This window comes from Rhipicephalus microplus, chromosome X, assembly GCF_043290135.1.
Source record: "Rhipicephalus microplus isolate Deutch F79 chromosome X, USDA_Rmic, whole genome shotgun sequence".
Taxonomy (NCBI): domain Eukaryota; kingdom Metazoa; phylum Arthropoda; class Arachnida; order Ixodida; family Ixodidae; genus Rhipicephalus; species Rhipicephalus microplus.
In genome coordinates, this window is record NC_134710.1 from 65,071,253 (window position 1) to 65,085,045 (window position 13,793).

Below are 13,793 nucleotides of genomic sequence, written 5' to 3' on the forward strand. Positions count from 1 at the left end.
CTGCTCTTACCTTAGTTGCCAATCTTTCGTTCTACATTTTTTAATCATGTACTACCCCTGACAGTGCTTACCTTGGGACCCCTTCTTTTGTATTATATTTGCTTTGTATTTGTGTTATTATTAATAAATAATTCGAATGATACCCTCAGCATGTGCCTATGCCCCATTTTTCTACGACAAATGCACAAACAAAATGGCACAATCATCACCAATTAATTTTTATATACTAACCACAGACTATCAATTATTCATAATGTATTTGCCACAGTATCACACCACTATAGGTCAGCAAAGTTGAGCAACAGGCAACAGCAGTTCAACTATGACTTGTTTATTGTGAAATATGGAAGCGCCTAAGCTTCAAAACACAAGCGTACACATCAAGCATCCATGATTGGGAAAAGTTGAGCAGCATGAAAAAAAAGAACGAGGTGCACAGAAATATGCAACATAATCATTAAATTGCGTGAAATGATACCGACAATTGAGTAAGTTTGTGCGCAAAGTCGCAAGTGACAGTGCTGGTATTTAGTGTTGGTGCATTTTACCTATTTCTACACGCTAGGCTTATCGTCCAGCAATACAGCCAGCTGATCCAGTTGCTAACATGGGCAAACTGTCACTGTGACCACCGATGACATGTGACAAGGCATTAGCATTGGAAAAGGCAACGCTATGTACCACATAGCAGCCCCACTTGTAAATTTCTCACCCAGTGCTGTGTATAAACTTTTCTAAACTCTACAGCAACATGCAGAGGGGAAGGGATGGGGTCCAGGTGTCCTGGCTCTACCCTCTCCACTTATAGTTTTTGCATGTACTGTAAAGTATGGGTTTTGATGCCTTATACTCATCTTATGATGATGTAATACAAATGTGAAGTCTATAATAGTGAGTGCGTGAAAACTTCTTCCTTATGTAATAAATGAGTACACAGCAAAATGTAATACACATGAAAAATAGCCTAATAAATGCAAGCAAGGGTAAGAGATACAATTGTTCAGCCACTCATCTGAATATATTCAGCCACCCATCTGAATATATTCAAATCATGTTATTCAAATCGTGTTACTAAGGGCTTAAGACATCAAAAAATATAATGCACACCACCATAAAATCAAGAACACCAATACTGCCATATGAAAGCCCACGAAAAAGGGAAACTTCTATGAACCCAGATAGGCTTTTCAACATAACATTCTTACCAAAAAAAAAAAAAAAAAGTTCATGAAAAGTCAGAATCACACATATCTTGTAAAAAGACGTTTCAACCATCTTCAATGTAACCCACAACGATCGCAGTAAAATTTTAAGATAGCTGTTTTTCTGCCACAAAGGCATTGCTCACATGAGTTGCTGTTGCGATATTACGTTTCTAAACTGCCGGACTTTTATAACATATGGCTAGCCATCATAAGCTGAGAATGGGCTATCAATTAAATACAGGTAATATCTGTAAATACAGCTAATGATGCACTATAAATATGCAATAAACAAAACTAGCAATATCAACACATGTGCCTTACTATACAATAACTGCTAGTGCAAAACCGATTTCTAACATGTAACCCAAATCACAATAATACTTTTATAAGCCACTTTTGTTAAGCAATAATACCTTTATAAGGCCCTTTGCTAAGCAAAAGACATAGCTTGACGATGCCATCAGGCAAGAATGCTTATAGACATTATGAAAAGATTTTTTTTCCATTAATGTGGATAATTCTGAATGGCTACAACATATTCATTCATTGATCGATATGTGGGATTCAACGTCCCTAAACCACCATATGATTACGAGAGACGCCGTGGTGAGGGCTCCAGAAATTTCGACCACCTGGAGTTTAACGTGCACCCAAATATGAGCACACGGGCCTACAGCATTTTTGCCTCCATCGAAAATGCAGCCGCCTCAGCTGGGATTCGATCCCGTGACCTGCGGGTCAGCAGTTGAGTACCTTAGCCACTAGACTACCGCTGGGGGGCATGGCTAACACATAGGCACCTCATATTACAATAGGATGAACAGATTAACAGCACTTCTACCTAATACTTTAGTTACTGCTTAGAACAGGTAGTTTATTAGAAGGACACAAACCTTTTACCTCCTCTTTTTTTCCAAATCTGTATGACGTTGCCTCAAGCAAAATTCCAATGGCCTACATTTACACTGAAGTTATGAAGAATGACACAAAGTAGATAGAGAACCATTCAAAGAGAAGGCACTATTACGGGTGACTATGTTTGAGATTACAACTCCAATCACATACTGTCAGTTGTACAAATAGAACTGGCAGTACTTTGTCAGTAAATACACTTTTTCTGTAAGCCAATCTGGCATGTCATACAAATTCAGTGCATTAACGGAACTCTATAAACCAGGCCTACAGTAACTCACTTCCCTAATGATTGAATTGTCCTCTTATGACAGGAAGAAACATCACAATCACAGAATGACTTACAGTGCAGCAAGGCACAAAGCTCACAAATCACATTAGTTACTAAGTTATAATTTAACCTAAAGCGCCTCGTCAATGGTCACATTTATATGTGACATGAAAGATTGCTAAGAAACTGATAAAAACTGACATGAATACTTCTGGTAATTACAGCTTTAGATATCAAATTTCCTGACATGTATTTCCAGCAGCCTTCATTTAGCCTCCTTTCATCATCTTGACAAAGAAACGTGCAGCCCAAAAACCAACACAAAAGTACACCAAACCTGCCTGGCCAATTCCAACAATGCGAAAACAAAAGAATGTGGCATGTCACACAGGATGTAGAGCAAAGGGGGCTTGACATAAGTGTCCTCGTTCCAAGATGTTGGGCAAGTGTCGTGCAAACTCTTTCTGGATGTCAATGCAATCCTGGTTAGCATCAATCACCTGCACACAAAAGAACTTGTCAATAAACATGCAACAAGAAGTGTTACGTATTATTAATCATTTGGGGGATGAAGCTAGCAGTTTGTCTTGCTAGAAAAATCAGTTTCACAGCTGAGTATTGCACGTTTTTAATGCATCAGGATACAAAAATTCGAAGTTTAATCAGAAGGTGCAACAGAAAACCACACTTCAAGCAAAAATCAAGGTCACACACACACAAATTCTCCCAGGCAAAATGCACCCTTCGCAGGGTTACTCAGTGCAGAAAGCATAGTGCAGTCAATACAAATCTGGATCATGTAACATAGGAAAAGAAGAAGAAAAAAAAGAGGCAGCACTTGTTGCCTAAATGGTCCCCTTTATTTTTTGTCCTTTGGCTCAAGCACAGGGTTCTCAAACTAGATTCTGTGGAACCTTGGCATTCTTTGAGGGGCATTTAAGGGTTCTGTAAACAGTCAGCACGACTGCTACCTGGTAGATCCACTCCCATTTTGCCCACATAACACTGAATTTATTAATTTAAATAACTACATTTGCTTTGCACTTTCTGCTTAACAAAGGGATACCATGCTACACACATATATATAAAACCATGCAGTAAACACACTAAATTAAAACTTGTAGCTACACAATGAAATGTGTGCAATTTGCAGACCTGCAGTGATAGGGTGCACAAAGTGTGGTAATTCATGCTCGCCAGCACGGAAATCAAATCTGAAATCCTGCAAGCTCAGAGACAGGAATGGCAAGCTGAGAGGCAGGTGCTAAAAATTTTAAAAGCCAATCACCTATACCAAATGTGCCTTCAACATTTTGAACACCCTCAGACCATCAAGCCATCAGGAAAGAGGAGGATGACAATGTTAAATCCCGTCCGTAAATGGCAACTGAAGTGTCATTTATGGGCATAATATCAAATCGCCTTAAACCGGTGCTGTCGAAAATTTTTTTTTCTCCCTTGAAAAAAAAAAAAAGCTACCATATTCAGGGTCTCTGTATGCCATACCAACAAAGCATACTACACAAAGATGTACAAGCCATAATTTTACATAGCGAAAATGAAGTCGCAATTGACCGTTTGAAGAAATCTACAAGGCGACTTTCCTGCAAGGTTGATTTTTAACCAAAAGGGAAAAAAAACTCCGTGCCCGGACTGCTTTTCTTGCTCACTGTGCTTTTACCGCTCCTATTCCAGTGAAGGCACGCGGGTGGGACAAACTACTTTTCCTCCCAACAATTACTGTGTGGTTGTCCCACCTCGAAGGAACCCTCAGATAGCATGGCGGGTGAGACACCTGTCGTTCGTAAGGAAGGGAGTGGGGGAAGACAAAAACACAATGAGTAAAAAAAGCGGTCAGGGAACGAGACGTTTTGGTTGGAAAACAACTTTGCAGGAAAGCCAGCCTAGAGATTTGCCCAAATGGTGAACTTTGTCAAAATACTGTGGAACTGCTGCTTTATTTGCTCCTGGAGTATTTTAACCATTTATTATCACTTTTACCATTTATTATTCACCACAATGTCAATACATTACTTGCCAAAAAATGTTTGCTTTTATTACAAAACACTAAACATGCAGCATTTTGCAATTTTTCTCCAAAGCCAGAAATAATGAACAAAAACGAAAATGAACTAAAATATCACAGTCATGAGACATTGGTGCCCTGAGATTAAGAAAAAAAAATTCTTTTCATAGCAATTGCTCAAACCAGTAATTTGATATAAATTATTTACCGCAACACAGTTTCACTTCCATGCCCTAAGTGCAAAGCACCCTCTAGCCAACACAACATTTTTTCCCAAGTATGACACCTAAATAACTACTTCTCACATTCACATATAGGAGCAAATTTTTTTTCAGCATGATTAGAGATGGTTGAAAATTTACCTGTCGCACTTGATACAGACACATAATATAATTTCTGTTAGTTGATATGACAACAGTCATTCCGAAGACGGTAACTATATATTTTTTTAGTTTTCTCATACTACTAAATAGCTTTTGTAATAGTTTTAATAAAAATCAGGTGTACTTTAGTGATAACATTAAAAAAAAATCATTTTCAGACGTGATTCATTAGGAAGCGATTCATTAGTTACATAGTTCACAGAACCAATCTGTATCCAGCAAAATGAAGGGAGAAGCAAACATGTATCATTCTAAGCGGTGGCAAATCTTTTAGTGTTATTCAAGAACTTTTTGATGAACAACACAATATTGCAAAACTCTTTTTCAAAAAATCACAAACATAAAAATACACTGCAGTTTCTAAAGTACACACGAGACAAAAACAAGCAACACTGAGGAACACAGGCGCTAACTTCCAACCGATTTATTTTCAAACCGTCCCACTAATATATATGGGATTGGTGAAAAGCCTGCGCAACCACAGTTGTCATATTTTACATTAGAAACGATAACTATTACAAGGTGAAAGAGAGCTAAAAACTAAAGGATTAAGAGATTATATTTTTAATTAGTGCCCTTTCCGCTGTTTTTTGTTTCATGTATGCACTAGAAGCTGCAACGGAATACCACCATGCCCAAAACCTGTGTAATTTTTAAGTAAAAAAATAGTTTCAATACTTGCGACGACTACCAGCTGCAAGTACAGCGGAGAAAATAATTTGGCCCGGAGTACTTCTGCTGCCACCTGGCGCAGCTGTAGCGACAACTCGAAAGCTCTCATTGAAGGCACAGTGTATTGGCGAAGCAGCGTTGTTTGGCCACTTCTTTTACCCCACTGCAATGGGCTACATGAGCATTTAGGCTTGGCACTACAAGAAATAAAACTTTTTTTTTTTTTTTCATGTCTAACACTCTCTTCTTGTCTAACACATTGTTGACAGAGTGCGAGGCCTATTGCTTGCAATATAGCTGCGTGGGAGGCACACTTTGAAATTATTACAGTCATGAAATAATTACAGTCATGGTTACTAGGTACATGTTCATAATACCAGAAAGGGTGTTTAGTTTTCGTTTCAGAAGAACAACTGAGGACTACTGTATTTTCTAGAGTATAAGTTGTACGTTTGCATAAGATGCACCCCCTACTTTTTACGGCTCTTGCGCAGAAAAAAAAAAGATATATGTATAAGACGCATATTTGTGTAAGACGCACCTATTTTTGACACTGTCAATGTCATAAAACACGATACACGCAGAGTATGCTCACACAGAGTTATGCACGGTGTTGAATACCCTCTAAGCAGCAGTATAAAACTTGTAAATAATGCTGTCCATAAGTGCAGAAAACCAGTATTCATTCCACAGGATTAGAAGCAACATTATCTTTGGATGCCTCCTCAAAAGTTCTTCCGCTTCAGTTAACATCGTAGAGTTGCCGTGTTTGGCCTCTCACTAACTCTTTTATGCGGCATTGATAGCACCTTGGAGCACATCATTGGTGTTGTCTCTGCAGGATTATAAGAATTGACGGGAACACATAGACAATGATCGCGCCACACATTCCAAATTCACACCCACACAAACGCATACAAAATGTAAATGGCGATAGAAAGTCGAAAGCTGCGGCTACTGTGCAATGCCTAATGTAGAATTTGAGGATGATAACAAAATGATAGTTTTGTTTCTGTGACTGGTATTGCAGGTTCTGCAACGTTACAATGAAATGATGTGGTGCCCTTCTTTATTTATTGCCTCAGTTCCATAGGTTTAATGAATCATTGTAAAGTAGTAGGACAGGTAGCAACCGAGGAGCCAAACCATGAGAGTGAAATGACTAGAAGAATAATGATGGGGTTGATTACATCCGGCAAGCATTCTCAACTCATGAATGGTAATCTGCCACTAACCCTCAGAAGGTAGGTATATAACAGCTGCATCTTGCCGGTACTTACCTATGAGGGTTCAGATTAAATTGAAGACGACACAGCGAGCGATGGAAAGGAAAATGATAGGTGTAACCTCAAGAGACAAGAAGAGAGCAGAGTGGGTCAGGGAGCAAACTGGGGTTAATGATATCATAGTTGAAATCAAGAAGAAGAAATGGACATAGGCCGGACACGTAACTGTAGGCAGGATAACCGTTGGTCATTAAGGGTAAATGACTGGATTCACAAAGAAGGCAAACACACGAAGGGAAGACAGAAAGTTATGTGGGCAGATGAGATTAAAAAGTTAGCAGGTATAAGACGGCAGCAGAAAGCACAAAGCCGGGTTGATTGACGCATCATGGGAGGGGCCTTTGCCCTGCAGTGGGCGTAGTCAGGCTGATGATGATGCTGATCAATTATTCATTTAAGAACTAACCATTTGAACAATACAATAGTTTGGGTGATGATGGTGACCTTTATTGTAGCCATAAACTCCATGGTAGCCTCGTGCTTAAAGGGCCAGTAAACAACCCCAAGGTCCAAAAATTGTTATAAAGAGAAATATGTGCACTTTTACTTCATGCACATGCTGCAACAAGAATTTTGCAAATACATGCTTTATTAAGGAAGTTACCGGAGCTAGAACACCGCTTGCAGCTGGTTTCAAATTTTCGCGCAGTCTCACCACCATTCTCTCTCAAAGGGACGGGAAGGCATAGCCCGTCGTTGTGACTCCGCCCTCTTTGACAACGTGACACGACGTCAGCAATTGACATCATCGGCAAACTTGATCAGTCACAACGCACTTCCGCTTGCTGAGATGCCTAGCTCTTCACTGTTCACCCAATGCCGATGCTTTTCCGCAGCCCAGTCGCTCGATTTGCAGCCGGCAATGAATTGGAGCAAAACTGCGTTCCAAAACCTGGACATGCAGTTGGCCTGATTTTTCGGAAATCAGCTGACTGTCGCGTCATCTGGGAGCAGCAACACATAACACAAATAATGCGCTTATTAGTGGGTGTGCTGATCAACAGGTGGTGCAAAAATCTGCTCAATCCCACAAAATGGGCTAGTGACGTGTCTGGGTTTTGATACATGGAGCGTACAGGAGGTTTTGCAACTTGCATGATTAAATAACTCTGTTGTAGCTGTGGGAGATACCATGGAAACAGGAAGACATCTCTACTGCTTGCTGAGACATGTTTTAGACCAATCGCCGAGCTGTGTGCTATGTCACGTCGCCGATCGCTGAGCTGACGTCACAGCGTGTGGAAAGGGGTTGGTCAGACGCAGGAAAGATGTGCGGGAATTGTTTTTCAAAATGAAGGCTTCGCGCTGTGCGCAGCACTGTAATATTCAGAAAACGTGATCGCTGCAGCCTACTCTACGATTTGCTGAGCTTGTTTGGGAGGGTGTAAAAAAATGTCAGAGCCTGTTGACTAACTAGCCTTTTAAACAGCAAGTATTCATCGCGAGATCGAGCAGAGTCACCGCCTGGCGGCAACTGGCTGAAGCACGCAAGTGTGGATTGCTCTGTGCGTCATCTGCTAGCCACGTTGTGTTTATATCTGCGCGTACGTCATGCATGTTCCCAAAAAGTGGTTTGTCCGGTTATGTCAGCGCGAGTATAACTGCTTGTACGTATGCCTGAAACGATGTACGAAAGCATTTAGTCTTCCTCGGCTTTTAATGCATTGTAATAAGATCGGCGAATGCAACTTTCCAGAGTGTTGTTTATTGTAGTCGTACCCTCTATTCACCAGAACAATTGCAGAGTGAGTGCCGCTTACTGCTTCAAGCACATGTAAAATGTTCTTGGCATTCTCCCAAACATGAGGACTATGAAATGGTGCATGAATGCAGCATTTTAGCGACTCGGTTGTAAACAAAAATGAGGCTCTAGGCCAAAAAACTTGTGCACTGTTGGTAGGTGTACAACTACGGCACGGTAGTTTATTGATTGTGCAAGGAGCCGTGGTACACTACATCGAAACATTACTATCACATAAACTGTGACACTTCGATACTTACGCTTAAATCTAAGCAACCGTGTGCTTAGATTTAAGAATGCTTTGAAGAGTCCAGACATTCAAAATAATTCAGATGGCATGTCTTACATTTAATGTTGTATAATTTCACTGAAAATGTCATCTTTTTTACAGTCTAGAGCGTTTTGTGGCATTGTTATTAACCGACAGAAGACAGCGATCATTTTTCGTCTGAAAAAAAAAAAAAATGCTTGTCCCATAAAATAACCAGACCTTTGTTGTAGCCCTGTCATGCATGTAATTCATCGATGAAATTTTTGCTCAACTCTTAGAAGGTTTTTATATTTCTACTGATGCAAGAACATGTACGTATACGTGGTAAATGCAATGTAGCATGAAGCGCTGTCAGTCACTAAGTTTTCTGACTAGACTTATTGACTGTTCCACATTTCATGGTGAACAGAATGAGAAAAAAAGATGCATATCCTTATAAGAGCAAATGGTGGTACTGAACTCATCGCACAGATATGCAAGCTTTCTAGGAACCTTCTCTTTCTCTCTTTTTTTGTTTTTGATCTATACAGATGATAAACAAGTGAATAAGTAGTTCCGTCCCACTACAGCAGCGTGTAGCAGGCAAAACACAAGCTAACACCCACAAAAAACACAGCAAAAACGTGATTTAGTGCAAAAGCGCACAGACAGTCACCAAGCGCGAGCATCCCTTTGAAAGGCACAATGCACTTTACTCGCTAGTAATGGTAACATTGCATAGGCTTCATGCACCGATTCAGAAGAGAGGAGCGTAGTAAATATTACCAGTAAACTGCAGTCAACACATTTATATTCGCTGACAATCGGCTCAGACTGCACGCAACGAAGCACCGCTGCGTGTATTTGAATACGTGCCGCCAACCGCCTATCCACACTTCTGCGGAGACAACTCTGCCATCTATAGTTCGATCCCGCCGCAAATAGCCGACATCTAAAACCACATTCAATTCATTGTTATACCAAGATGTCCTTTTACGAATTCTCTTGCGCTCAGTTTATAGTACCCATGAATCAAATGTCAACACAGTAGTCGCACAGAATCACATGACTTTTTGCATATACAAGACGCACCAGCGAAAATATCGGGAAAAAAAGTGCGTCTTATACACCACAAAAATATGGTGCACACTATCTACGCTGTAGAACTTGTTCACTTACTGAGAGCCGTCCCTGGATAAGATTTCAGCATACTCACCAAGACTTTAGGCGGCAGTGGAAAACTTGAGCGACCAAGCAGCCAATCTTCGTGAAGTTCATGAACTTTACAAAGCCAATCCTAAAAAAAAAGCATAAGATATTAAATTAACTGATCAATTATTTGATTCAGTAGTGCTGCTATATTTCATACCAGGGATATAAACATAATGATCTTAGAAAAAAAAAATTTTACTCTAAATTACTTCGTTAGGCAAGTAGTTTATTAAGTATGATTTCCTGCAAATACTAATCATCATCATCATCATCATCATGCCGACTACGTCCACTGCAGGACAAAGGCCTCTCCCATGTTCCACCAGTCAACTCGATCTTGTGCTTGCTGCTGCCAATATATACCCGCAAACTTCTTAATCTCATCTGCCCACCTAAGCTTCTGTCTCCCCCTAACTAACTTGCCTTGTCTGGGAATCCAGTTAGCTACCCTTAATGACCAGCAGTTATCCTGTCTATGCGCTACATGCCCGGCCCATGTCCATTTCCTCTTCGTGATTTCAATTATGATATCCTTAACCCCCGTTTGTTCCCTAATCCACTCTGCTCTCTTCTTGTCTCTTAAGGTCACACCTACCATTTTTCTTTCCATTGCTCGCTGCATAGTCCTCAATTTAAGTTGAACCCTCTTTGTAAGTCCTAAGTACTGGCAAGATACAGCTGTTATATACCTTCCTCTTGAGAGATAGTGGCGATCTACCAGTCATAATTTGAGAGTGCCTTTGTAAATAGCTTGTATACTACAGAGAGCAAGCTGATCAGCCTTTAATTTTTCAATTCCTTGTCATCTCTATTTTTATGTATTAAGATGATGTTAGCATTCTTCCAAGACTCTGGTACTCTTCCCGTCAAGAGACACCTCGTAAACATGGTGGCTAGTTTTTCTAACACAATCTCTCCTCTATTTTTCAGCAGATCTGATGTTACCTGATCCTCACCAGCAGCTTTGCCTCTTTGCATGCTCTCCAAGGCTCTTCTGTCTTCCTCTATCATTACTGGTGGGGTGTAATCTGGGTTACTGCTAGTTCTTATAATATTAAGGTCATGGTTGTCCCGGCTACTGTACAGATCTCTGTAAAACTCCTCCGCTATTTTAACTATCCTATCCATATTGGTAGTTATTTTGCCTTCTTTGTTCCGTAGAGCATACATCCGATTTTTGCCTATCTCAAGTTTCCTCTTCACTGCTTTGACGCTTCCTTTGTTTTTCTGAGCATGTTCAATTCTCTCCATGTTATGCCTTCTTACATCGGATACCTTACGCTTGTTAATCAACTTCGAAAGCTCTGCCAATTCTATTTTGTCTGTTGTACTTGAGACTTTCATGCTTTGATGCTTCTTAATAAGATTTTTTGTTTCCCGGGAAAGCTTGCCAGTGTCCTGTCTAACTACCGTGCCTACAACTTCCACTGCACCCTCCTTAAGAATACTCGTCAGATTATCATTCATTGTATCTACGCTAAAGTTGTTTTCCTCAATAAAAGCCGAGTACCTGTTCTGAAGCAAGACTCCGAATTACTGTACTTTCCCTCTCAGTGCTAGCTCATTGATTGGCTTCTTGCGTATCAGTTTCTGTCGTTCCTTCTTCAAGTCTAGGTGAAATCGAGACCGTACCATTCTATGGTCACTGCATCGTACCTTGCCAACCACTTCCACATCCTGCACGATGTTTGGGTGTACACTCATTATAAAGTCTATTTCGTTCTTATTTTCGCCATTAGGGCTCCTCCATGTCCACTTACAGTTTTCTCATTTTCGGTAGAAGGTATTCGAAATCCGTAAATTATTGAGTTCTGCGAATTCTACTAGTAGCTCTCCTCTGGCATTTCTAGTACCGATGCCATAATCTCCTACTGCATGGTCTCTAGCCTGCTTCTTCCCTACCTTTGCATTAATGTCTCCCATCAGTATAGTATACTGTGTTTTTATCTTACTCATAGCTGATTCCACGTCTTCATAAAAGCTTTCAACTGAAGCGTCATCATGGCCAAATGTAGGTGCGTAAACCTGTACCATCTTGATCTTGTATCTCTTATCGAGTTTAATTACGATGCCTATCACCCTTTCATTAATGCTATAGTGTTCCTCTATGTAGCCGGCTATGTTTCTGTGAATTAGGAACCCCACTCCAAGTTCTTTTCTGTCAGCCAAGCTCCGATAGCAAAGGACGTGCCCATTCTGTAGCACCGTATATGCCTCATCTGTCCTCCTAACCTCACTGAGCCCTATTATATCCCATTTAACACCCTTTAGTTCCTCCAATAGTACCGCTAGACTTCCCTCACTAGATAAGGTTCTAGCGTTAAACGTTGCCAAGCTCAGGTTCCCATGGCGGCCTGTCCGGATCCAGAGATTCTTAGCACCCTCAACTGCGTTTAAGATTTGACCACCGCCGTGGTCAGTTGCTTTGCAGCTGCTGGGGACTGAGGGCCGCCAGTCAAGTGACGTATGCATGTGGGAGGTAGCGGCCAGATACTGCACCAGGGTGGCCAATCCTTCTCTGGTGAGGGAGTGCGTTACTGGTGGTGGTCACCAGTGAGGCCGCACCCCAGGCCTCTTAATGCAGTTCCATCACGTCGTAGAGTTTTTTTTTATCCGGTTGGGAACTGCCCGGCACCGAGATTCGAACCAAGGACCTTTTGCATGCGATGCGGATGCTCTAGCCACTACGCCAGCGCCGCTGTTGCTCCTTATTGCTAATAAGCAATAAGAAGTGACAAACAAAATAGGACCTCAGTAGCTATAGCTGTGCCTTTATGCGTGTCCTTTTTCATCCTGGTAGAACAAGTTACTCTATAAAGCATAGCAGCATCATCAACAATGCCCCTCTTAGGTCTAGACACAATGAATGTGGCAATGAAACACAGCCTAAGAATCTCCCTTACTACTGTGGAGGAACACTCCTTACTTGCTGCTCAACAATGTACCACTTCTTTCTTTGATGAAATGTATTCCACAGCTCATCACAGCATACTAATACATAGTTAAAAATTCATCATACATACAAAAGGAAGTTGGTCCTCCTCAGGACGTTTTCTTTTTTGGATTCTGCCCATCGCTACTTCAGGCCTTGTCCTCAAGTAGACTGTGAAATAAAAGACAATTACTTTCTTTGAGGAAATTGCACTCTGCTTACTATGCTATGAAATGTAATTGACTATAGCAATCAAAGCCTCATAAATTCAATTGGACACTTCTTAAAACATAATCAATTTTGCATTATGTACTATAAACTCCCCTATTTACTGCACACCGCAAGAGTACAGGAAAAGAATGGGCGGGCCTGGCACGTTCAATGCATCCTCAGTAGTTTTTCTCATGCAGTTTTCCAGATTAACAATTGGCTTTTAAAATATTTATCTGCTATTTGAAATGCTACAGAAGCATCCGAATAAGTAATGATGCCCATTTTATATTTCACAAACAGCCAAGATGTCAGAAAAATCTTGCTTGCACTAGGTGGGTTGCTGATGGCAGTCCTTCAATCAAGGCGTAGATGTTACAAGATGGAAAAGCTAAGAGAAAATGGAAGCATAAGTTGAAGCCACGAGGCCAGCAGAGAGAGAAGCAGTGAAAGTGGGGATAATCACAGAGAAATGCACGACATTGCTCAGCGTAGGAACTTTGTCCAGTTTGCCGCTATAGTGCTCTCCATGAGGGCATGCCTCTCTGTGTGGGCCTGTGTGAACATGCCTCAGCAAATATTCAGATGCCCATGACAGTCATGGAGCAACACTATCACAAGTGGATGACCTTTTACACAGAGCACTGAGCCCAAGGCTTTCAGTGGACCTGAGTAAAGTGGAATAAACAATGG

The 13,793-nt window shown here is 40.9% G+C and overlaps 1 protein-coding gene across 1 annotated transcript in view; it reads right to left on the reverse strand.

Annotated features, from left to right (window-relative positions):
* Window positions 1–315: 315 nt before the first annotated feature.
* Window positions 316–13,793, reverse strand: part of dnk (deoxynucleoside kinase) — a gene marked incomplete at its 5' end in the record, with an annotated part of 35,196 nt that continues 21,718 nt past the window's right edge. The window contains 3 exon segments of the mRNA XM_037427280.2: window positions 316–2,888; window positions 9,963–10,043; window positions 12,982–13,061. Coding sequence (XP_037283177.2) covers window positions 2,772–2,888; window positions 9,963–10,043; window positions 12,982–13,061 — 278 coding nt within the window.